The 26084-nt window shown below is 37.0% G+C and overlaps 1 protein-coding gene across 1 annotated transcript in view; it reads left to right on the top strand.

The window, feature by feature from the left end:
- Positions 1-8004: 8004 nt before the first annotated feature.
- LOC114338615 (triokinase/FMN cyclase) overlaps positions 8005-26084 on the top strand; it is a 93629-nt gene continuing 75549 nt past the window's right edge. The window contains exon 1 of the mRNA XM_050656422.1: positions 8005-8470. Within this exon, the coding sequence (XP_050512379.1) occupies positions 8251-8470 (220 nt within the window). The 5' untranslated portion in view covers positions 8005-8250. The remainder of the gene's footprint in view (positions 8471-26084) is intronic.

Genomic DNA, 26084 nt, shown 5'->3' with positions numbered 1-26084 from the left:
GTTGTTGGTGTAGTGTTAGTATGAAATAGTAAAAGCGACTTAGAACAAAAACTGGAACAGTGGAGATAACCTGGAAGAGTTTAAAACTTTTTGAAAAGTAATAGTTTTACTTTTAACTACCTACGATCGGTATTACAGAGTAATGGGGAAATAAATGGAGATGCATGTAGTGGAATTAGAGTTGGATGAATCGATGGATGAAGTGGAATGAAGCGAATGGTTTTGACAGAAAAATTCCAATGAAGCTGAAAATTCTATAAATCAGATATAAGGCCAGCTATGATGTACGGAACTGAATGTTGGATAGTTAAAAAAAAAAAGAAGAACAACGAGTGCATGTGGCGGAAATGAGAGTGCTTAGATGGATGACTGGAGTGACAAAGAAGGATGAGATTGGGAATGAGTATATTAGGGGAAGTCTAGGGTTGACACCAATAGATGCCAAAATGAGAAGGCATAGGTTAAGATGGTTTAGTCATTTTTAAGGTCGAGACGTCAGTTACCCAATACGAAGAATTCTTGAACTGCAGGTTCTTGGAAGGAGTAAGAGAGGAACACCAAAGAAGACCTGAGGTGAGACGCTTAGGCAGGACATGTCAGTAAAGGGGATTAATATCGATATGATCCAAGACTTATGGAGAAATGCAATTAGGGAAGCTGACCCCGCATAGAGATAAAGACAAGAAGAATGATGATTCTTCTTGTCACAAATAGTTTGTAGGTTTTCGCTTTGTACGTGACTGACGCGACACATAGCGCCTTGATCTGACGTTTTTGGATCTCACAATTTGACGTTAAACATATGATAAATAGGTAACAGTTATATACCATTTTTGACAAAGTTTTTTATACAAACAATGACAATGACATTATAAAGATATCTCCAATATTGTCATATTTCGCCACTACTCATGTTGGCATCGTTTCAAGGTACCCCCACCATAGTCACGCACGGAGCGAATACGGTATACCTATTCACTAAGTCGCAAAAAACTACATAGGTACTTACAAATAGAGGAAAAAAGGGGCGCCTAAAATTTCTTGCCCCGGGGCGCTTGAAAGTCTTGGCGCGGCCCTGGTTATGCAATACCTTTTGCAACACCGGTTTGGAGAATTATTATCCTCGAACTATTTGGGAATTTAATGACGGCTTGAAGTTAAAATTTTTGAATAAAAGGAAGAAAGAAAGCATTTTAACTTTTAGCATTTCAGGGAAATAGAGAACTACGTAATGTCAACAAAAAATGCAAATATCCTAAATCCTAACGTTTGTCAACAATATAAATAGAAATAACAACAAAGGACAAAGAGTATCGCCAGGCAAGGGATTATCATTTCTGTAGAAATTTTATTACCATAAAATGAGGAATCTTTTAATAAAAGGTCTTTGTCCTTTATTTTCCTTGAATAGAGGTTGGTGGGCCAGGCCAGGTTGCCTGCACGTGGTGACGTGGTCAGCGTGCTCTGTATTTTAATTTTATTACAATAAAGGACGGACTCCATACTGCGCATGCGTATATGTCAAAATAAAGACATCGATATTTTGTACCGATACTTGGAGTATCGATACTTTTGAGTACGATATCATAGGGTATCGATACAGAACCTAACAATACGTATCGATACGATGTATCGATACTTTGGTGAGTATCGAACATCCCTAGGTCCAGCGATATTTAAACGGATCATAGTCAATACACGTATTACGGCTCTAGGTGGTTGGCCAACAAAATATTTTCAAATAATTATTATATTATACAAGTACAATAACTCAGTCGACTGCTGGATTCTGAACTAAGCTACGTAAATGCAAAAGCCCGCCTACATTTACCATTTCATTCTGTTTTAAATCAACTGAACGAGTCTAGAGGTGGGCTAATTTACGATAGTGATATTTTATTCATTGTGATTTTTGTCTGTAACTGAATCAGTCATTGTGAAAACAATTCATGTTACAATGTGTAAACTTTTAAGGAAACGTAAAAATATTTTCATTAATAGTTGGATATTCCGAGATAATACAATATTTTATACAGTGAGCACGTAAAGGTTGGAATAAATTCATTTTCTCGAGAATGGACGATTTTGGTAAAAAATCCCAAAACAGGTCAATTTTTATTTTCAAATTGCGACTTTTTGACATATGTATTATACTAGTGACGTCACCCATCTGTACGTGATGACGTCATCTATAATTTTTTTAAATGAGAATAGGGGTCGTGTGATAGCTTATTTGCAAGGTAATTCAATTCTCTATTCAGTAATATAAACATTAACTAATTATTTATACAGGGTGTCCAAAAAAAATTTTTTTTGAATTAAATTTATTGACAAAAAGAAGAATTTGTGTAATATATTTAACTTAAAATACATTTTACTGCTGTCAGAAAAAACAGGAAATAATGTTTATTTGACAAATAAATATTGTTTTTTGCATAAACTCAATATTAAAGCCGCCACCCACCTTCCTCTTAACAGTTTGAACATTTGATTTAAGCGAAAAGGAATGATTATTTTCCAAATAAACATTTTTTCTGTTTTCTGAGAACAGTAAAATGTATTTTGAACTAAATAAATTACATTCATCCTTCTTTTTATGTCAATAAATTTAATTCAAAACAATTTCTTTTGGACACCCTATATAAATAATTATGTAAATGTTTATATTACTGCATAGAGAATTAAATTACCTTTCAAATGAGCTATCACACGACCCCTATTCCCATTTAAAAAAATAATCGTGATTGTGATTTAACAGAGCAACGAAATATTCGTATATTAAACTCCTAATAAAAAGTGTTACCACTGTGGACCATCGTAAAATTCTACACGTGTTATTATTTTGTTTAGGTCACTATTACGAAATTGGGTTTGCTATTAGAACGCATACCATGCCATTAGTGTCAAACAAAAATAGAAAAATTTTGTAGTTTATGGAACGTTTTTATATAAGTGGATGATAATTATGCATCATGCAATATTTGTAAGATAAAGCTGTCTTATCAAACTTAGAGAACTTAGAAAACAAAATTTTAACACATTATTGTTTCCTATAATGCACAAAATGTTAAAGGTGGTACAAAATGATGTGAAAATGAAACATTTTGGATGCTTTGCACACACAATAAATAAACTTTATTGTGAACGATGGCTTAAAGGATGAGGAAATCAGCCACAATTTAACTTAAAAAAATGATTTTATTGACGTTTCAACTTCTACCTCAGATGTTGTTATCAAAAGTGATATAAGAAAATCATTAAAAATTTAACCAAAATAAAAAATACCATTAGCCACTTTAAAAAGAGTTCTACAAGTAACTGCTAAACTTTTAGATTTTGAAAAAATCCAGGAAACGGGAATCCTCTCAAATTACTGCAAGATGTTTCCACATGTTGTAATTCGACATTTTATATGTTGGAAAGACTTATTCAGCTAGAAGAAATTGTTAAGGCTATTATAAGCATAACAAATATGTACGTAAACACTAGTTCAACAATGTATGAGTATTTTATTAAACTGTCGATAAACTGTTTCAACTTTTCTTGGCAGAATAAGGTTTCGACTAATTCCTTTTAAGGATCCAACAAATGCGGAAATAGCACAGAAAATAGAATCGCTCTTATTGCAGAAAAACTTGGAATGGAACAAAGAGATAAAGGATTTACGACTCAAATTTTATTAGAACATGAGAAAACATCTGCAGATCCGGATGCTATTATGGGATCGCAGGATCAGCCACGAGGCACTACGACAAGCAGGGCAATAATAGAAATGCAAAGATTTAGGGAATGCGATCGGTTGGCGCGAAATGAAGATTCGTTAAAATGGCGGAGAGAAAATAAATATATTTTTCCTTATCATGCACAAGTAGCTCAAGAACGAATTAGTGTCATTGGAACATCAGTGCCTTGCGAACGGTTATTTCCAAAGCTGATCTAATTATTTCTGATTGAAGAACTCGAGTTAATTATAAAAAGGTTAAAAGGCTGCTATTCTGAAATTTTAATTTAAAAGTACCAAATAGTAACTAATAAGTATTTGTAGCAAATACTGGTATTTAAAGTTTACTTTGTATTTCGTTTTTAAGAGGGTAGGCGCAAAATTTCGGGACAATGCTATTTAAATGCATTTATTTCTTTCGAATCCTAAGAAAACTAGTAAGTATTTTTGAAAAATTTAAAAGCAGAATAAAAAATTACATAATTACCGAGTGCTAAAAGTCCCTGAAAACTTCTATAATGTGTTCTATAACTTCTAATATAAGTTACAGCGGTAAAAAGAAGAGAAAATTGAGTGTGATTTTTAATTTCAAATATCTCATTCAAATGACAGTTTTTTTATTCTAATGGACTTTCGGCCCTAGATAATAATGTAATCTTTCATTCCGCGTTTATATTTTTCAAAAATACTTATTATTTTCTTAAAATTCGAAAAAAATGAATGCATTGAGAAAGCATTGGCCCGAAATTTGGCGCCTATGTTCTTGTTAGATTTTCTAATAACAATTAAGACAATGAAAAAAACATGAAATTATTTATTAATAACTACTTTTTGAATAAAATTGTTTCTCATTCTAACAGACCTAATTTTATAATCATGACCTAGACTCCTAGACAAAATAATAACTATTTTGTTGCTCTGTTTTGGTTACGGTTACATGATTGCAAATACTTCTAGCCCACCTCTAGGTCAGAATCAGGTATAAGAATTATTATACGACCGGTTCCTATGGGTCCGCCTCGCGATCGCCCCAAGGAATAGAACCGAACCGACCGGCGACCTGACTACATGCAGAAGGCGATTGCAGAATTTGCAGATCCTTCTAGCTTTTTGTGCATACGCGGTACGAATAGATTATTTTATTTTTATAAGTTTAGGTTTATGGATACGTACCTATTTAAAACATATTTTTTCACCTAAAATATTGTCTGAAGCTATTTCTTTGTGGCGTTTATGTAATTTATTATTCTAAATACGAAATAAGCCACAATTTAACTTAAAAAATTATTTCGTTAACTTTTATTTCGAACGTCGTTGTCAAAATACAAAATATTAATAATTTAAACAAAAATGTTGTAGCTTAGTAAAAAAAATCTTCTAATAATTGCCGATATGAATAAGTTAGAATAAATTATATTATTAGAAGAAATTTTTTTTACTAAGCAACAACATTTTTGTTTAATTTATTAATACTGTGTATTTTGACAACGACGTCCGAAGTGGAGGTCGAAACGTTAACAAAATCATTTTTTAAGTTAAATTGTGGCTTATTTCCCATTTATAAAAATAAATTACACAAACGCCACAAAAAGTAGCTTTAGAACAATTTACATAATATTATGTATAATGCCAATCATCACTATCCGTAAATAGATACACATGAAATATTTAGCACTATAAATATTAAAATAAATATTTTAGGTTAAATTATATGTTTTAAATACATAAAAAACTTATAAAAATAATAACCCATTCGTACCGCGTATCTGCAATCGCCTTGTCTGTGCATGTAGGTAGTGGGTTCGGTTCGGTTCTATTCCTTGGCGCGGTGCGGACCCTTAAGTCCGATTATGTACTTTCGGCTCATTCGGCTGGGCTCGCTATTTTAGTAAACTCCCAAAAAGAGAGATAGAAGTAGGAGGTTCTAGTTAAAAGATATTTTCTACATGCCAATGTTAATGTTGCTATGATTTCTGGTTTTAATGTCTGGAACTTTTATATTGGTCAACTATCTCAAATGCAGTTCAAACACTGTGTCTTAAAAAGCTATGTTCCATATTTCTTTAATTTATACTGTATATCTAAATTTTCATTGAAGACATTAACTTCAAAACTCTTTTTGTCGCAACTGAAGTTATTTTTTTCGCCGCAGCTGAGCTCATCGTAAAATTTTATATACGTTTTATCCGTTTATTTTTAAATTCCGGTATGGTATAGTACCCCACACTATTCCGCTACTCCTGCTGCTTTTGCCAAAGTCTCGGAAAACGAATTTCTCATTTCTCGAAGATTAGCACGAGTTTTTTAAAAAGTTGAAGGCGACAGTTAACTCTGCTGTTTCAGATTGCAAAAATTTTGATGTTAGTAGTAAAGTTAAGTATTTTAGATTGAATGGTAATCTTAACGGCAAATTCAAAATTATTCATATGCTCTTATAATGTATTAGCTTCTAATTTTTTTATCGTTTTTTAGATTGCAATGAAATTTTCGTTTAAGATTTCATTATTTGTCGGAAAGCTCGAAGCAAAGCCATAACAGCATCATGTCTGGATGACCACCGGGTTTCACATAACCTTTTAAGTGTTGGCAAACGCGATAAATCCAAAGTCGCAATAGTACATAGTAGATCCCATCTTTTAATATTTGCACTTAAAAAATCATATGTCTTAATCGTATCGTAAAAAAATCAACTTCTGTACACCAGCAACTACATCATTTAACACTACAGGTTCAGTTATGGGATGAAGAATGAACATAGGAAGCTGTTGTTTCAATGTCAGTTATGCGCCTTTTTACGCCTGAATACACACCGCTCATAACGCTTGCTATAACTTGGAGTTTACTTTCATCTAAACTACCAACATGTACAAATGTACACGAAAGGCTAAATTGCACCCGGAAAGAGTAAGAGTTAGGTCAGTTACCTTTCATTACTTCTTTCCAAATTCCCTATTTTGATGCTTGTTAGGAAAATATGTTTTGGTCCCCAATTTTAAAAATAGTAAGTATTAAGCTTAAAGGTTTTAAGGGGCCCATCCTAACGTCGCCCCCCCCCCCGCCTTGCGGGCCTGTCAGCTACGCCACTGAACATGATATATTTTTGCCTTATTTACCTGGTGTAAATCCGCGAACGCACCTCACCAAGTGCCTCCCAGCGGTGACATAAACGTCAAAGTCTTGAAATGCCCTATTCGCAAAATTAAATTCCAACAAAGAGCGCTCAAAATTTCAAAGATGGACGACAACTCTAGGAAAACAATTAGGGATTCCCATGAACTGTCAGTGGTGGTCGGTGGATGGCTAAACTGACATGGCCATAGACACAGTTAAGGGGGGTGGTCATGATGTATGTAATGTTTACATTGAATATTGACAAATTTGTAAAGAATATCCTGTTTGGTTTTGTTTTTTTGTTAATTGTGTAGCGAAATTTGTGAAATTGTGATAGCAAATTAAATATGAAGTGGTTTAAACATTGGATACGCCTATGGATGACAGTTTTGCCATCCAGCAGCCATATTATATCACGTGATTTGGAATGCCTAATTCATTTTGTCATTTGAAATCACAGTTCTAAAACGTTAAATTAAAATCATTTACAGGAGTGTTTTGCCAAATCAAATTAACCACTAAGTTTTGCAACTAAGACATCTTATATGTTAAAGATGACTCAAAATTATGTTTAATCTGTATGCATTCATTAAAATTTGATGCTAACTACTGATTTGTTTTTACCTTTTTTCATAAAAAAATCTGGCCCCCCCCGATAATCACACATCGTTCTAAAAATTAGTAATCTATCTTAGGATTTCTAATTTTGTTTTTAATTTAATTAATAGGTGCACTACAGTTTATTTTACACCAACAGATAACAATTTTTAATTAAATAAAAACTGGAAACTTGGAAACTAAGTAGCTAAGAAGGTGAATTTATTTTATAATAATTGTGTTCTGGAAATTACGAGGTGGTCGGGATATTTTGCATAACAATGTACATTCTATGTACAGAATATGCAATCGCTTAAACATTTAGCGCCCTTTAAAATACTACGTTTAATACAAACGTTAAATTAACAAAATGTGTGATTTGGCATTGGTTAATTTAGGTCATTACGTAGAGTATAATAGGAATGAATACTAAGGAACACTGCAATAGTTTTTTTAAGGCGAAATTATTGTTAATTACAACATAAACTGACCGCAAATATGTACACAAATTAATGGCAGTCTTCCTTGAGTTGATGCTTTTCAAATTTGCCACCAGGCGTCGGCGCGTTGCCCACTCGTTCAAGTTGTTGAGGTTAGGTAGATTATTTGCTGTAAAAATTAAATTTCAATTAATTCCATATTTATTCAGATTCCGTTTATCATAATAACGCTCGTTTGAGTCGGAGTTTAGTTTTTTGTGTCGGTTTATTATTTCTCATTAAAATTCTTTGGAATATTATAACTTATAATAAGGCAGTTGAGATTTGTTTGACAACAAAAGTATAACCTTATAAAATGATAACTGTTTAAATCAAACAAAAATGGATTTTAAAATAATAAGCAGTCATGGAATGTCATTAAAAATTAGAAGTAGTTTAGTCGGAGGAACATGTTTAAATCAAGAAGTACGCTTGTTCGATTTTGGAAATGTTATAGTTCGAAAGGATTACATGGAAGATGAGGGCGTTCGTATTTTATCAGGAGGCCCATATTACATTGGAGATTTTGTTGGGAAAGGAATGCTTACAGCTGCCATTCAAGGTACTTTTATTTCAGTCTAATCATATATCGATGGCATAGTGTGAAAACCTGGTATCTCATTTTTTTTAGAAAATGACATTTTGGTGGTTTTACTTTGAAAACCATGTATCTCACGATTTGCAACTGTTAGAAAAATTCAAATACACTAGACTATTTTCTACAGCCAAAAAAGAAACCACTAACCACATATATCAATTGCTCTCTTGATTTAGTGTGAATACCACCTATATTTATAACCAAGAATTTGGTACTTAATTTGGAGTGTTTGTTTGAGAGATTCGACTTGCAGAAATGTTTTTTGTGAACAACAAAAGGTAGTCCGGCATATAGAAACATTTTATGAACTTTAAATCAAAAGATTTATATTGTATCGACCTAGTATTTGGAGGTGTGCAATAAGCTATGAAAAATTAAAACCTCATAAATAATAATAAACACAACCTCATTTGAGATGAAAAACAAGTATATCAAGATATACAAGGTTATCATAGTTACTTGGGCAAAGGCTCTATATACTGCAAGGATATTTACGTGTTTTTCATAGTTAATATTTGTATTTCCAATTTAATAGCAACATTTAACACTTTCAGCTCTAAGCCAATATCAGATATTTGTCTCAATGTGCTCGAAATAAAAATATGTAACGTAATTTTTGTTTTAAGGTAATATTATGCAGAAAATCAGTTTTTTGTCTCTCCTGTAAAATTGTAATTTAATGAGATACGAGGTTTTCACACTAAGCCATCGATATGTGCCTAGACAGGCGAAAATTAATATTAGTTACTCTCAGATTCTAATAACAATAACCTAACGCATGATTTTACTAAATCATTCTCAATGCACAAAGTTGCTAGGTAAGTTAACCGATCCTGTTTCATTATAGATCTCATAGTTTTTATGTGAGAAAGAAAACCTTCTCTTTCAAAAATCTTGGAAAAAATTATGTACAATAGACTGTATACTCATGTAGAATTGTAAATATTTTATCTTAATTCTTAAGATACCCTGTATATAATATTTATTTAATTATTAGTATTTACAAACACGAAACGAGAGGTTGTCAGCGAGGCTCTAATGCACAGATGGGTGGGCGTATCTAATCGAGGGATAGTTTAGTGAGCAGATTCTGTTTATTTTTAAGACATAAAAATAACAAAGTAGAGCCCTTTGACCCAATTTTTATTACTAATAGGTTAGTTCCCACGAAAGCGAATTAAACCATGAAAAGGGGAAGATTAGCAGTAAATAAGAGAATTTTGGTTGTATGGGAAGGAATACAGCCAGTCGATATTAAGATCACAGCGACGACAGACGTGCTATTGGAGTCGATTCTGAGATTCGAACTTAAGAGGTTGTATTTGGGATAATCATAAGAACGTAATATTGACAAGCCAGTCATATATTAAGTAGACAAACACGAATGTTTCAAAGACACTTTCTTTTGTGAGAACTCGTAAAGTTTTAGTCACAATTACACGAACACTTTTATATTTCGTCAATTTAATAGTATCAATAATTTAGTTATCTATTTTATTAATTAAAACTGTTAAACATCACACGGACTTTTATTACGATTGTCTTTAAAGAATCCCTACACTCATGTTTCAAAAACTTTAATGGAGGAACAACATGGTTTCATAAACAAAAAATCAACTCAAACAAATCTGTGCATTTTCAGACAAACTTATAAAATTCTTTGAATCTTACCTTACCAACCGTACTAATGTAGTCAAATTTGGGAACTGCTACTCAGACAGTTTTATAACTGGGTCAGGTGTACCACAAGGTTCCATCCTTGGGCCTTTACTTTTTGTTATGTTCATAAATGACATCACTGATTATATAAAATTTGCCAAGTTTCTTCTATTTGCAAACGATTTAAAATTATTTCTTACGATAAAAAACGAACATTACTGTATTAATTTACGATAAAAAACGAACATTACAACAAGATATTCAAGGTATATCCACATACTTAAATGAATCAAAATGTAAACTATTGACTTTTTCTAGAAAGCGAGAAATAATAACAGATTATTTTATTAATGAAGTAAAACTTGAAAGGTTAACAAAAATCAGAGATCTAGGGGTGCACATAATTATTCACTAGCACATTCTCCTTTAATGAGCAAATTTTCAAACTAACTAATGATTGTTATAGACAGTTAGGCTTTATCCTAAGATCCAGTAAAGAATTTTATTGTGACACTGCAATTAAGCTTTTTCATGCATATGTGAGGTCAAAACTCGAATATTGTTGTACCATATGGAGTCCCTCCACCATATCACATAGTGATATGATAGAGACGATTCAGAAGAAATTTTTAAGGTCTTTATATCTAAAGAAATTTGGGATTTATCCTTTTAAGGCTTCCTATAACATGCAGAGAATGCTTTTTGACACTGTGTTATTGAGTGAAAGACGTAGAAATGGCCAAATCATTTTCATATTTAATATAGTTTATCAAATCATAGATTCTCCTACGATTCTTTCATTTATAAATTTTAATGTACCAGACCAAAGACTTAGATGTAGACACACTTTATTTAAAATAACTCGCAAAATACGTAAACTCCCCCATGGCAAAATGCTTAATGGCAATGAACGATTTTATTGTGAGTGAAGACCTTGACCTATATAATATGAAAAAGATTACTATGTTACATAAACTGTGATACCCTTATTCATTGTTTTAAAGTGTATTTATTTTATTGTATTGTATCTATAAATTGTATGTTCCTTATTGTATGTTATGTATTTCTTTGTATTGACCAACTGTGTGTTTATAAATGGCATCATTGCTGTAAATGTGCAATATAAATAAATAAATAAAAACTAAACGATTTTTTCCTTCTGCTACTGTCACTGGTAATGTGCAAAATATTCTTGACGCTATAACGATGTTAGGAAATAATGATTCCAATTTGGGATGTTTAATTTTATTAAGTAAATCTATTGAAGAAAGTTGAGTTTCACAAATATTATCCTTGCATATCGCTCTCTCGTCTCCTTTATAAAACTCTCGCACTATACCAATTTTTTTCTTAATGCATATTGTCGTTATTGTCATCTCGGAATGTTCGTTAAATGTTAAATAGCGAATGAATTTAAATTGCTGCCTTAAATCTTAATGGTTAAGTTGCTTATTATACAATCTATGACAATATTAAATATTTCACAGCGAAATATTGTTCAGGACTCAAAATTATCAGTTGCCTCAATACTAGGCCCTATATTTCAAAATAGAGGTAAAGGTCATATTAAGTATAGTCGAGAAACTAAGTCTCGGGACAAAAAAGCTATCTGGGGCTCAAAAACGGAGGCTTAAGAAAGCCGAAAAAATAGCTGCTGGGACGTGGGTTAAAGAAAACCCACATAAGACCAAAGGCCAAAAGGGGAAAAGTGACCAGACCACGGGAGTGAAAAGGACCCGGTCTGACAGCTCGACCCAACAAAAAACCCCGAGGCCAAAAGACTGAAGGGAACTACGAAACAAGCAGCTAGCAACGCGACCAGGAGCGGTAATACGCAGACTGGCACAGTTGCTAGCGCTGAAGAGGTAAGGGGCGGTAAAACGCAGACTGGCACTTACTGCGAAGTGACAGACAAACTGAGGATGGCGGTGGTAGACAGACGTCATCCTGAGGTAAAACTGAACCAGGAACAAGCAGAACTGGTTCGAACAAAACTGGAAGAGGCAGTGGATAAGGCACCCGGCGGGAGTCAGAATCCACTTCAGTTCCTAAGAACTACATTCAGCGCGGGGATTCTGTGGATCCACTGCGCGGGGATTCCGTGGATCCACTGCGCGGGGATTCTGTGGATCCACTGCGCGAATGAGCCTACCAAATCTTGGCTGGAGGGGACAGTACGAGAGCTTCGGGATCTCTGGGAGTCGGCGGATTTGAAGTTGATCGAATCCAAGGACTTGAGAAGACCGATTGTGCTTGTGCACGTGCCTGAGACCGGCATAAGCAAAAAAGTGTTCAGGAGTCGCTTGGGCAAGCAGAATGCAGGGCTCAATACGAAGACTGGACACTGAAAAGCCAGAAGGTCGAGGGGCAAGGAGAAATCCTTGCGTACTCGATCGACAAGGTCTCTTATAGGATGGGAAGGGTAGCATTCAAGATCGTGCGGGAGACAGATGGAGATGACAAAGGTGAGAGTGATCCAAGCCAACCTTCAACACAGTAAGGCAGCTTCGGCAGAACTTGCTGTGGCGATGGAAAGGTTTGATGTTGCTCTCATCCAAGAACCCTGGGTAAACCAGGGTAAAATAAAAGGTCTCTCAAGGATAAGTGGAGAACTGATTTACAGTAGATCCGCTGAAGTACCAAGAACCTGCATAATATCTAAAAGCAACATTAAGGTACTGCCGTTAACTAATTTCTGTTCTAGGGATCTAACAGCAGTAAAACTAAAAGTTACAGAGGGAGGTAGAATGAAGGAGATAATACTCGGATCAGCCTATCTGCCCTATGATGATCCTAACCCACCACCACCAAGGGAATTGGAGGAGCTGATGAGAGACTGCAGAGGCAAAGGATCACAGATAATCATCGGTTGTGACTCCAACTCACATCACATCAGCTGGGGGAGCACCGGAAACAACGAAAGAGGTGAGCACTTACTACAATTTATTATGGAATATAATTTAGACATACTAAATGTAGGCAACAAACCTACCTTTGTGACTGCTAATAGGAAGGAGGTTATCGATATAACGATGGCGACTGCATTTTCAAGCAGCATCGTTAGGAACTGGCATGTGTCTGATGAGGCGAGTTTCTCAGACCACAGACACATATACTTTGAAATAACGGGCTATGAGCACGAAACAGAGACTTATCGAAACCCCAGGAAAACTGATTGGGAAGCATATCAAGAAGACCTGACATAGTTTTCGTGGGGCTATAAAGAGGATAAGGAACACAATAGAGCTAGATATGGCTACTGAACAATTTCAGGATATAGTCATAGAAGCATATAAAGATAACTGTCCCGTAACAACGAGGAGCTCCAACAGGAAAGTGCCCTGGTGGAACAATGAACTTGCTAAAAGAAGGAGAGATGCGAGAAAAGAATTCAATTCTGCCAAGAGATCAGGCGAGTGGAGCGAATATCGCAAAGCTCTGACTGAATATAACAAGGCTCTAAGGAAAGCCAAAAGAGAATCATGGAGGAAGCACTGCGAGGAGATACAACAGACTGCAGTAGTGGCTAGACTCCAAAAGGTTCTCTCGAAAGAACCTAAGAGCAATATCGCCACGCTCCAAATGGAGTCAGGTGATCACACACAGACCAGTGAAGAGACGCTGAGGGAACTCTTCAATGTTCACTTCCCTGGGTCAGTCACCAGAATGATGACACCAGAAGTTCTACAGCAAGAGGGACCAGTTACCATGAAATAAGGAAATAGGGGAAGCTGGAGAGCTGCAAAAGAGATGGTGACACCAGACAAAATAAAATGGGCAGTAAGTTCATTTAAACCATATAAATCACCGGGAACGGACGGGATTTATCCTGTACTTTTGCAAAAAGGTACAGAAGCAATGTACAAGCAAATGTGTACAATACTTCGTGCAAGTATTGCGCTGGGGTATGTACCAGTTGCTTGGAGGTCGACAAGGGTAGCATTCATACCTAAGCCTGGTAAGGGTGGACGTATGACTGCAAAGTCCCTTAGACCAATAAGTCTGATGTCCTTTGTACTAAAGACATTGGAAAAACTGGTAGATAGACATATTAGGGATGGAATATTGGTTGAAAGACCAATAGAACAAGACCAATATGCATATAGGCCAGGTGTATCAACAGAAACAGCACTGCACCATCTAGTACGGAGGGTGGAGTATGTTCTGGAAAACAAAGAGGTGATGTTGGGAGCCTTTCTCGACATAGAGGGAGCCTTCAACAACACCTCATTCGATGCAATCACAAAGGCCATCCGGCTGAAAGGAGTGGATGAAATAAGCTGCAGGTGGATAGAATGCATGCTTAAAAGCCGCGTGGTATATTCGACACTGATGGGCGAGACCATGTCAGCACGGGTTGCCAGAGGATGCCCACAGGGAGGTGTATTATCTCCGTTAGTGTGGAATCTGGTTATGGACGGACTGATTGGAACGCTCAACAGGAAAAAATATAATGTCCTGGGCTATGCAGATGATTTTGTCATTCTGGCACAGCGTAAGTTCAATACAACTGTCAGGGATAACATGCAACAGGCCCTGAATGTAGTATCAAAATGGACAAGTGAGGTAGGATTGTCCGTAAGCCCTCACAAATCCAAAATAGTAACCTTCACCAGAAGGACAAAATTAGAGGGAATAGGACCTGTAAATCTCATGGGGATCTCCCTAAAGGTGGAGAGGGAGGTAAAATATCTCGGAGTCATAATAGACTCGAGGCTTACCTGGAATCAACACCTGGAACGAATAACCAAAAGAGCGATGGCCACTTTAATGGTGACCAGACGCACACATGGCAGAACATGGGGACTTAAACCGGACATGATGTATTGGATATACATGATGGTAAAGCCCACAATAACGTATGCAGCATTGGTCTGGTGGCCAAAGGTGCAACAGAGAAATGCTATAGAGAAGTTAGGCAAGATACAAAGGCTTGTCTGTCTCAGCATAACAGGAGCAATGAGAGGCACACCAACTGCAGCAATGGAAGCCTTACTAGACCTTCCTCCCTTACACATCACAGTGAAGGGCGAGGCAAGGATGGGGTTACATAGACTGCAGGGTAATCAAAGCAAAATTTCAGTGGGCAAAGGACACTGCAGCATCAAAGACATATGCGGGGATCCGATATGGGAGATGAGAACAGACCATTGTATCCCCAAATATAAAATGGAAATACCTTTCCAGGTGGAAATACACTCCAGAGAGGTATGGGAAGATCCTGGCAGACATCTGAAGTATGAGGGCCACACCTGGTATACAGATGGGTCCAAGACAGAAGATGGTTCGGGATCAGGAGTATATAGTGAGGATAGGAACTGTAACGGTTCCATCCCACTAGGAGAATATACCTCTGTATTTCAGGCGGAGGTATATGCAATCCTGCACTGTGCACGGATAAACAGATTGAGGACTTATACTAATAAGAGAATCAATATCTGTTCAGACAGCCAAGCGGTCCTGAGGGCTTTAAAGAACCCAAGCATAACCTCAAGGCTTATATGGGAATGCCGCGAAGAACTTGACACCCTGGCGGAACATAATGAGGTAAAACTCATTTGGGTGCCTGGACATCAAGGGATCGCTGGTAATGAAAAAGCTGACGAACTTGCTAGACGAGGATCAGCAACAAGATACTTCGGTCCAGAACCGGCACTGGGAGTGCCCAAAAGCACAATCAGAGACCGATTAAGAGGCTGGATACGAAGACAGCACAAAGAATACTGGGAAGAAATTCCCACGCAAAAGCATGCGAAGAGATTTATACCTCAGATATGCGCAAAAAGAGCTGAAGAACTGTTCAAAATGAACAGGAATCAGCTCAAAATCACTACAGGTTTCTTAACTGGACATTTTCCAGTAAAAGGACATCTACACACGATAGGACTATATAACGGAGATCTCAGCTGCAGACTATGCAATAGAGAGACCGAGACAGTCTGACATTTATTGTGCGATTGCGAGGCGCTGGATCGTAAGAGACAAGCAATATATGGAGACTGCAAACCAAGCCCGACAGTGTATGGCACTAACCCAATGGACCTTTACAGGCTACTGTAAAGGGCACTGCTATATTGGATTGGGTGTCATGAGAACAAATGGAAGAATGCACAATAAGCTGAAAAGCTGCAGTGCCACCGGGGTGCATGTACGGACGGCTTCCAGGAAAAAAAAAGTCGAGTACTAATTAAATGCAATATGCACATAAAGTGAAGAGCAAAAAAACAGGAAAAATTACATTTTTGGTCTGGTCGACGCCGGGCTCGGTAAAATGTACCGGCTGTACCCCCTCTTGGCGGGCCTGTACATAGGTATCTTTTTCTTTAGGTTCCGTGTCCGGTATTCAGATGTTGGCCATCATCATGTTTACAATATTTATCTTAAAACCTGTATTATTTGCTGCACGAAATAATTCTACTGTGGAACCACACTATTGTCTAATATTATGCAGCCATGAAAGTTTCTTTCAACCAGTCCATCTCTTTCCACTCTTCTTTGTATTATAAGGTGAAGTAGATGGTATTTAGGTCCTCTAATTATACAACCGAAGTATTATGTTTTTCTCTTCTTTATGATATTTATGAGCAGGCTTTCTGAATTCATCATTTGAAGAACATCCTCATTGGAAGTGTGTGAAACCCACAATATCTTTAGAATCCATCGATAGCACCACAATTCAAATGCTTCTAATTTGTTTAGTATTGTGATTTTTAACGTCCATGTCGAACAACCCTACAATAGGATTGACCACACATAATATTTCAGGACTTTCTTGTCAATATGCATAGACAGGTTTCAGTTACATAAAACTGGTTTCCAGGACATAAAAGCCTTATCTGATATTTCGATCCTGGTTATTATCTCTTTATCAGAGTCACAATTTATATTTAACCAGCTGCCAAAGTATTTGAAATGGTTTACATACTCTCTCTTCTGCCCGTTAAGAGAAAGCAGACATTGATCTATATTAATCTTTCCAACTCTGCAATCCACTTTGTCTTTGTGTCTACAAAGCAATTTTGAAGCCAATATGGAGTTACGGGATCCAACTTTGGGGTACTGCATCAAACTCCAATATCGAAATCTTGGAGAGGTTCCAGTCGAAGGTTCTTCGAATAATCACAAATGCCCCCATGGTATGTTGCAAATATTATTAGACGCGATCTAGAAATTGCAACAGTAAAAGAAGAAATTACTAACTTCGCACAGAAATACGAAGACAGACTGACACAACATCCAAATGTACTAGCCAGAAACCTGATGAGACAACCAGTCAGACGAAGACTTAGACGAAATACACCTAATGATTTACCATCGCGATTTTAGTTATATGTGTCGTAATTCCCAGAGACAATCAATTTTATATCTATGTAAAATATTAAATAAAAAAAAACTTTGTCTTTGAAATGTTGATTTTAAGCCATTTTCAGGCCTCTCCGATAACTTACTTCACTGACTAGATTTACTAATTTAGTTTAGAACGAAAACGTTCTGCAATCGATGACATTTTATAGTTTTAAATAAACGATTTTATACCAGAATACATCTCGAAGTTTTTACTTCTGTATTGGTTTTTTTGAGATTTACTAATGTCTGGAGATTTGTAAATTTTCTGCAAAAATGGCTGTATCATTAGCTTATCTGATATTGTTGATTGCTTATCTGCCTAGTCTTAGTCCCTCTTGTCTGTCATCCAAAACCTCCCTAAAGATGGAGAACATAGAAGAACATAGGTATGCAGTATTATAATTTATTCGTAGGGTGTATAATTTACCTAATTGTGAACTTCCTCCATTAATTTGAATCCTTTGCCGTGAGAGTTAGCCATCTTTGCCATCTTAATTGTGAACTTTCTCCATTAATTTGAATCCTTTGTCATGAGAGTTAGCCACCTTTGTGTCCATACTCTTTTAATCTCTTAACTGTTCTCATAGGGTCCCTCTTGTGCCTGCCAATGACCTTAATAACTTCTGTGGTGTTTAATTTTACTGTGGTATTTCATCCACGCATTTGTATGTTTTGTTTCTGTGGTGTTTAATTTTACTGTGGTATTTCATCCACGCATTTGTATAATTTTATTATAATAATAATTTAACTCCTGTGGGAGTTTTTTTTGTCAGTTCTTCTATCAGGCGCGGCCCCCTGCGAATGGGGGATGCTTTCTGGGTATTCGTAGCGCCAATACCCAGAGAGTAGCAGGGATACTTGCCGTGGAACAAAAACTGACACCTGGCAGTAGGTATAAAATGCACACCCATGAGAATGGAGAATAATAATTTATGTTTAGGATCGCTGCCTGGGGATCGCCAGGGCACGTCTGGAGCCGGCGCTGGACGTGACAGCATGCGGGACGTCGGTGGCAGGTTGTTGAGGAGGCGGGCCCCTGTCATACAATCAGCTACAGCCCAACCACAAGCGAGCCAAACAACAACAAGAGCTCCACCCGCCGAAGGTGCTGCGCTGGATCATCAGCCGGCGTTCACTCAAGCGGGACGACCGAGGCAGCGCATGAAATGGACTGTGTCCATTAATCAAAACATTTTGCGCTTCTACTACAAGGTGACAAACCTCGGTCAAGAAACAATCGGCTACCGACAACAGCTGTATGCCGAATTTTGCAGGACGTACCCAGATATTCAAGTATCGGAGCAACGAGTATCATACCAATACCGGGTAATTATAAGAAACAACCTTATCCCAGAGACTAGACGCAATACCATCAGAAGCGAAGTCGAACGGGAGATTAATAACGATGTAGTAATTGAAGATCAAGTCCCTGTTGAAGGTCATGTGCAGATTCCTGAGCTTGCCATACAAGAAACTCAACCTGACAATACAGAGCAGGAAAACAACGAGTTACGTGATAACCTAGTAAGCGAAATGGCACGTGCAGTACAGGAGTTTAATGGAACAAACCCGCTTAGCAGACCACCGCTACCACGAATAAACTCTTGTAAGAAACTAGGAGCGCTGTTACAAATTGTGAACACTGAAGTCCTACCCAATTATGTCGTAGAAGCCCAAACATTAGAATATTTGCACATGCTAATCTACTGTGCAGCAACAGCAATTGCTAATGTAATGGGCGTTAAGATCAAAACACGACGGGGTATTAACAACGGAAGGACTGGTAACAGAATTGCACCCTGGGAAAAAGACTGCTCGGAAAGATTGAATTACTGCGCAGGGATATTGGTCAAGTCACAGAATATATACGAGGTGTAAGAAGTAGAAAAGTTATCAGGAGAGCTGAAGAAATAATACTGAGTACTGCAAGACACTCAAGATATGATCCAGAAAACAACACAGCCCTCAGTGCCTGGATACATTAAAACAGAAACTCTCCGTTTATTCAGGACGACTAAGAAGGTACAAAGTGAGTAACAACCGAAAATCCGACAATGCCCTTTTTGAGACTGCTGAGAAGGCGTTCTATCGAAAACTCAATTCCACCGTAGAAAATCTTGATAAGTTTTTGTCCAAGCCAAGAAGAAATTCATGAGTTTTGGGGAAATCAACTTTCCACACCAGCTGCTCTTAACAACAATGCTGGATGGATAGAAGATACGTCACAGAAGTGCCAACACTACACTACTACTCTCTACGAACCCTTCACCACTGAAGAAGTCGTCTCAAATATCATCAAAGAGCTTCATAACTGGAAATCTCCTGGACCAGACGGAGTTCAAAACTTCTGACTTAAGAAGTTTTGGAGTGTTCATGTTTGCTTATCAACACTAATTAATAATGTTTTTTCTAATCCGCAGGAAACAACATTATTTCTAACTCAGGGAACCACCTATTTAATACCGAAGGATCGAAATAACACCCAAGATCCAGCCAAATGCCGCCCAATTACTTGTCTTCCAACTTTGTATAAATTGGTCACATCCTGTGTAGCCCGGCGTATCTACCAACATTGTGCACTGAACAATATCATAGAGCCTCAACAGAAAGGATGCGCTAAGGGTTCCACAGGTTGCAAAGAACAACTTATCATCGACTCAGTCATTTCTAATCAAGCATATTCCAAAAAGAGGAACCTATTTACTGCCTTCGTTGATTACAAGAAGGCCTTTGATTCAGTGCCACATGAATGGCTTATAGATATATTGAGAATATATAAAGATAAAAAATCGATGATAATATAGTGACCTTTTACAGCATATATTGACAGAGTGGAAGACTAGAATTCACTTCAAATACCTGGTGAAAATAACATCGAAACTGAAAATATCCCAATCAGCCGGGGCCTTTTCCAAGGAGATTCATTAAGTCCACTGTGGTTCTGTCTAGCTATGAACCCACTGTCTCAGCTATTGAACTCCACTGACGCAGGTTTTAGCATCAAAAATAACAACCATGTGGTGACGAAGCTTAATCATCTGTTGTATATGGATGATTTGAAATTAATGGCTTCCACTCGAAACCAACTAGATGAGACGCTAAGATCTGTAGAATCCCTTTCAAATGACATTAGTATGCACTTCGGACTAGACAAATGCCGTGTTTTAAATATAGTCAAAGGAAAAGTACAGCCCGGAGGATTCGATATGCAAAATGGAGAGAACATCCAGGCCATGGGTGAAAACGATATGTATAAATATCTTGGAGTAAAGCAAGCGCGGAAAATTGACCATAAGCAAATGAAAACAGATAACTGCGGAGTTTATACGAAGGGTAAAACAGCTGCTTCTTTCACACCTTAACAGTAGAAATTTGTTTAAGGCACTAAACACCTACGCATGTTCCGCGCTTAGCTATTCGTTTGGCATTGTTAAGTGGACAAAAACGGACATAGAGAATCTTCAGCGAAAAGTAAGAACACACCTCACAAAGGCACAAAAACACCATCCTAAAAGTGCAGTAGAAAGAACAACATTACCACGGAATCTAGGAGGAAGAGGACCTATGGATATAGGTGAGCAATTAGATAAACAAATTGCTAATTTAAGAAATTATTTTCAGTTGCAAGCTGAGACATCTACTCTACATCGCGCTATTTGCGCAGTAGATGACACAACACCGATCAAAGTGAGGGAACCAGAAATGCGCATAAACCACCTCACTAAATACGAAAAAATGCGCATCTGGATGGGTAAACCTCTGCACGTGCGACATCCCAATGATGTCAGCCAAGACTATGTCGACAATACAGCGTCGAACTATTGGTTGACATCAGGAAAGATGTTCCCTGAAACGGAGGGTTCATTACTGGCCATTCAGGATCAGGTTATACCAACCAGAAATTACCTGAAGTATATCATCAAAGACCCTCAGGTTCAAAACGACAGATGCCGATATGGATGTCAAGCCCAAGAAACCATCCAACATCTTACAGGGGGCTGCCAGGCATTTGCTGCAACTGAATACAAGGAACGGCATGACGCAGTGGGAAAAAATCTTCATCAAGAGATAGCTATCAAGCTGGGACTTTTCCAAACGGACCATCTCCCGTATTATCAATACGTCCCTGAGAGTATGCTTGAGGATGGCAACTACAAGCTATACTGGGACCGCACTGTGCTCACAGACCAAACAGTGGCACATAATAGACCAGATCTCGTACTAGTTAATAAATTAACAAGACAAACAACACTAATTGATGTGGCGATACCCAACAACAATAATCTACGTAGTAAATTTACTGAAAAGATCGCCAAGTACAGAGATCTGGAAATTCAAATACGAAGGCAATGGAGAATGCAAAGTACCCAGACGATACCGATTATTATGTCTACTACTGGAGTCATTCCGAAGACTTTCCTCGAAAGCATCAAAAAGCTGGGTCTGAATGAACATCTTTATAAGACCATGCAGAAAGCGGTACTACTCGCGACGGCCAGAAGTGTACGAACATTTTTGGGGGATACACCTGCATTCCAAGTCACCTAGGGCTCGATAACACGGAAAGAGTCCCACCAGAGCTCAATCCTTTTGATACCGTAGGTATCTGGGATGAGTCAATTTTCCCCTTAGAGGGAGTGTGAGCCGTATGGCTAAATCTGGATAATAATAATAATAGCGTTTATTGTCCCAACAGAAACCATTTACATTTATTGTACATTATGGTTAATTATTGTTTAACTCAGCTGATTTAATACCAACATTCTGAATTACAATATTCACATGTACTAAATTTATTCAATAACAACTAGGCACATCTTTTGGCATCATAACCCTGGATGGGTCTTTACCTGTCTGGCTACGTCCTTTCATTCAGATCTCTCTTGTGCCCTTCTCTATTGCCTTATGTTCATGATTTTCAGGTTGTCTTCCACATCATCCAACTATCTTGTTCTGGACCTTCCCTTTTTTCGCCTTCCTATTATTGGCTTCCATTGTAACATTTTCTTTGTTGTTTTTGCATCCCCTTGTCTCTGCACATATTCCAGCCATGATAGTCTTTGACTTTTCACAAATCATACAAATCATAACCTTCATTCAATTCATTAACCTCGTTAATTGTTTCTCCTGATTCTCCATGTGCCGTCTTCCTCTTACACCAGGCCATATACTTTTCTCATTATTTTTCTCTCCAATGTCCTGAGTTGAGCTTCATCTCTTTTCGTCATTACCCAAGTTTCACAACCATAGGTTACTATGGGTTTAATCAGTGTTCTATAGATAGTCATTTTGGTGCTTTTGTCTAATAAATTCGATGTCATCAATATTTTATTAACATAGTATGTAGTCTTTGTTTGAATTTCGAACGAGACCGTCGATATTACCAGTCTGCTTATCTTCAGTTAAATATAAATACAAAAATAAAAATCCAGTTTTTGTGGTGAAACAAATTAAACGATTGTTAATGGGACCCAAAAAACGAAAATGGATTCCGCTTCGACGGCGATAAATCAGAATATTCTGCAATCTAACGAACCTATGCAATGCGACGCAATGGGTTCTAGCCAGCAGCCAGTGGCATACTCTCCAAAATACCAAATGTGCACTGATCAAAAATTACAAGGTAATATGCAAATTTCTCAACCATTAAACACATCTTACTCTCAACCCTTACAGCAACCGCAATATACTAACCCACCTTCCACCTCATTAAATCAAACCGAATGGAAAACAGTCGAAAACTCCAACAAAAGGCATCGAACTAGTCCAGACAAAACAATTGTAAAGCAAACAAAAATAAACGATTACTGGCTGAATTCGCCGACTACCACTTCTAACAGATTTGAGGCACTAAATAGCGAGTCAAAAGATGATGAAATAAATGACAATGAAAGCACAAGTGAAAAAGAGAAAATAACCAAACCGCCTCCAATAATTATTAAGGGGGTTAAACACATACCCCCACTTATCGAATTACTAAACCAAATTGCTGAAAATAATTACGAATTAAAAGTTCTTAGCTCCGATCAAGTTAAACTTCAGCCAAAATCTGCTGACTACTATAGTACAATAACAAAAGCCCTATCGGAAAAAAGACAGAGTTTCATACTTATCAAATAAAAAACGAGCGCAGTTTCAGGGTTGTTCTTAAGAACATGCATTACTCGATGGACAAAAATCTTATAAAAAAGGAAATAGAAGAGAAAGGCCACACTATTAAAAACGTTTGGAACATCAAACACCCTAAAAATAAAGATCAGCTATCACTATTTTTCGTCGACCTGGAACCTTCTGATAATAATAGAAATATATATGACATTGAGTTCCTATTAAACCATAAGATTAAAATTGAACCACCGCACAGTGGTCCAAAAACCCGAAAAGATGGCCAAAATATGAAAGCTTTTTTTGATTTGCATGAAATTAGGCATCCAGGGGTTTTTGAGGTCGCTAATTACGAATCCGAAGTCTAAATTGCAAAAAACAAAATGGCGGATGTAATATGGCGGGTTTATGTATTTTAAATATATGTAATACCGTTGAAATTTGATATCCGGGGGTTTTTGAGGTTGCTGATTACGAATCCGAAATCGAAATTTCAAAAAACAAAATGGGGGATTCAATGGAGGATTTTTTATTCCAACGTTAAATTCGATTATTAATCATATGAAAGTCAAAACTAATTTTTACTTTATTTTTCAACAATACTGTACCTGACCCTTTTATCTCTGATTTTACCCTATGATACTGAAATAACTAAAGATCTACAGTCATAACAACTACCTAAATGCTGCGGCATGATCTGTTTATTCTGCGTTGTTTACGATTCATATTGAAACTCATAGCGCAGAGCGCTTGTAAAGAAATTCTCGCAAAACCAAAGGGGCAGATAGTGGCAGCTAATTTTTTTTGAATCTTAAAGAGAGAAATATAAGCTAAAAGATGACTGTAGTAACATCTTGGAATTCGGTGGAATATATAACTATTGGCCTATCTGAAAATTTAGTTTTTTCAAAATATTTACTCTCTTATTACTTAATTTCAACTTAAAATATACTAAATATAACACATATACAAATATTTTGATATTATCGGCTTTTATTAAAGATGGATCCACGAATATCCTCCATTTTGCAGAATTGAATTTGCGCACTTCGTTTTCGAGATACACGCACAAGACTGTGCGTATAAAATATTCGTTATTCTTAACTGCACTTCTCTTCCGTAAGAAGTTCAACTTTGAACTGAACTGGAAATTCAGATATACCAGATACAGCTCTAGGGTTGCCAACACTGAATAGGGAATTTAATTCTCTTTTAGAAAATATAATAATATTCTCGAAACGTTGACTTTTTTTTTTGGACTTTTGGCCAGCTTTTCGGGATTTTGGACCACTGTGCACCGTACCAAAAAAGAGAGATACCACAATGCTCTAGATGTCAACGATACGGACATACCAAGTCATACTGCCACCTTAGACCGCGATGTGTAAAGTGCACAGAGGATCATGCAACAGAGCAATGTACTAATAAAGAAAGAAGTGCCAACGTCAAGTGTGTACTCTGCGATGGAGACCACCCGGCAAACTACAAAGGTTGCAGGGTATACAAGGAGCTACAAACGAAAAAATTTCCAACGATTAGACCCAGGCCTAGCATGCCAATTAATCATGCACAACATGTCCAAGCAGGAGTTACCTACGCCCAAATCGTTAATAACTCACAACAAATTACGAATAGTAATACAAATCAAACAGAAGTAACTACTAATAAAAAATTCCCGCCTCAAATGACATGGCTGAACTAAAGAATATGTTAAACGTCCTGATGGAACAAATGGGTACACTGTTAAATCTTCTCACCACCGTCGTCACTAAATTAACAAAATGATCAAATTCTTAAAAATGCATTTGGAATGAAAACGGGCTAACAAATCATGCTCAAGAGGTTAAAGCTTTTATACTAATACACAACATCGACATAATGTTAATATCTGAAACACACTTTACAAATAGAAGCTATCTGAGAATTCCCAACTATGCAATATATAACACCAAACATCCAGATGGCACTGCACATGGAGGAACTGCAATCATAATTAAGTCATCGATAAAACACCACGAGTTAAATAAGTTTAAAAGAGACTATATACAAGCAACAAGTATTAGCATAGAAGACTGGAACGGTCCCTTAACAGTAACTGCAAGATATAGTCCACCACGACATACTATAGCCAAAAATCAATACCAAGAATTCTTCAACACACTTGGAAACAGGTTTCTAGCAGGCGGCGCTTATAACGCAAAACACACTCACCAGGGATCCAGGCTAATAACCCCGAAAGCTAGGCAATTATACATGGCAATAGAAACCAACAACCTTAAATACATATCTACTGGCGAACCCACATAATATATCGGCCCACAGACAAACAAAATTCCAGATTTGGTTGATTTCTGTGTGACGAAAGGAATATCACTTGAATCCCAGACAGCACAATCTTGTTTCGATCTTTCATCCGACCACTCTCCTGTCTTGGTCATGATATCCGCGAATATCCTCGAAACAGAAC

This window comes from Diabrotica virgifera, chromosome 7, assembly GCF_917563875.1.
Source record: "Diabrotica virgifera virgifera chromosome 7, PGI_DIABVI_V3a".
NCBI lineage: Eukaryota > Metazoa > Arthropoda > Insecta > Coleoptera > Chrysomelidae > Diabrotica > Diabrotica virgifera.
This window is presented reverse-complemented; position numbering and strand designations above follow the sequence as displayed.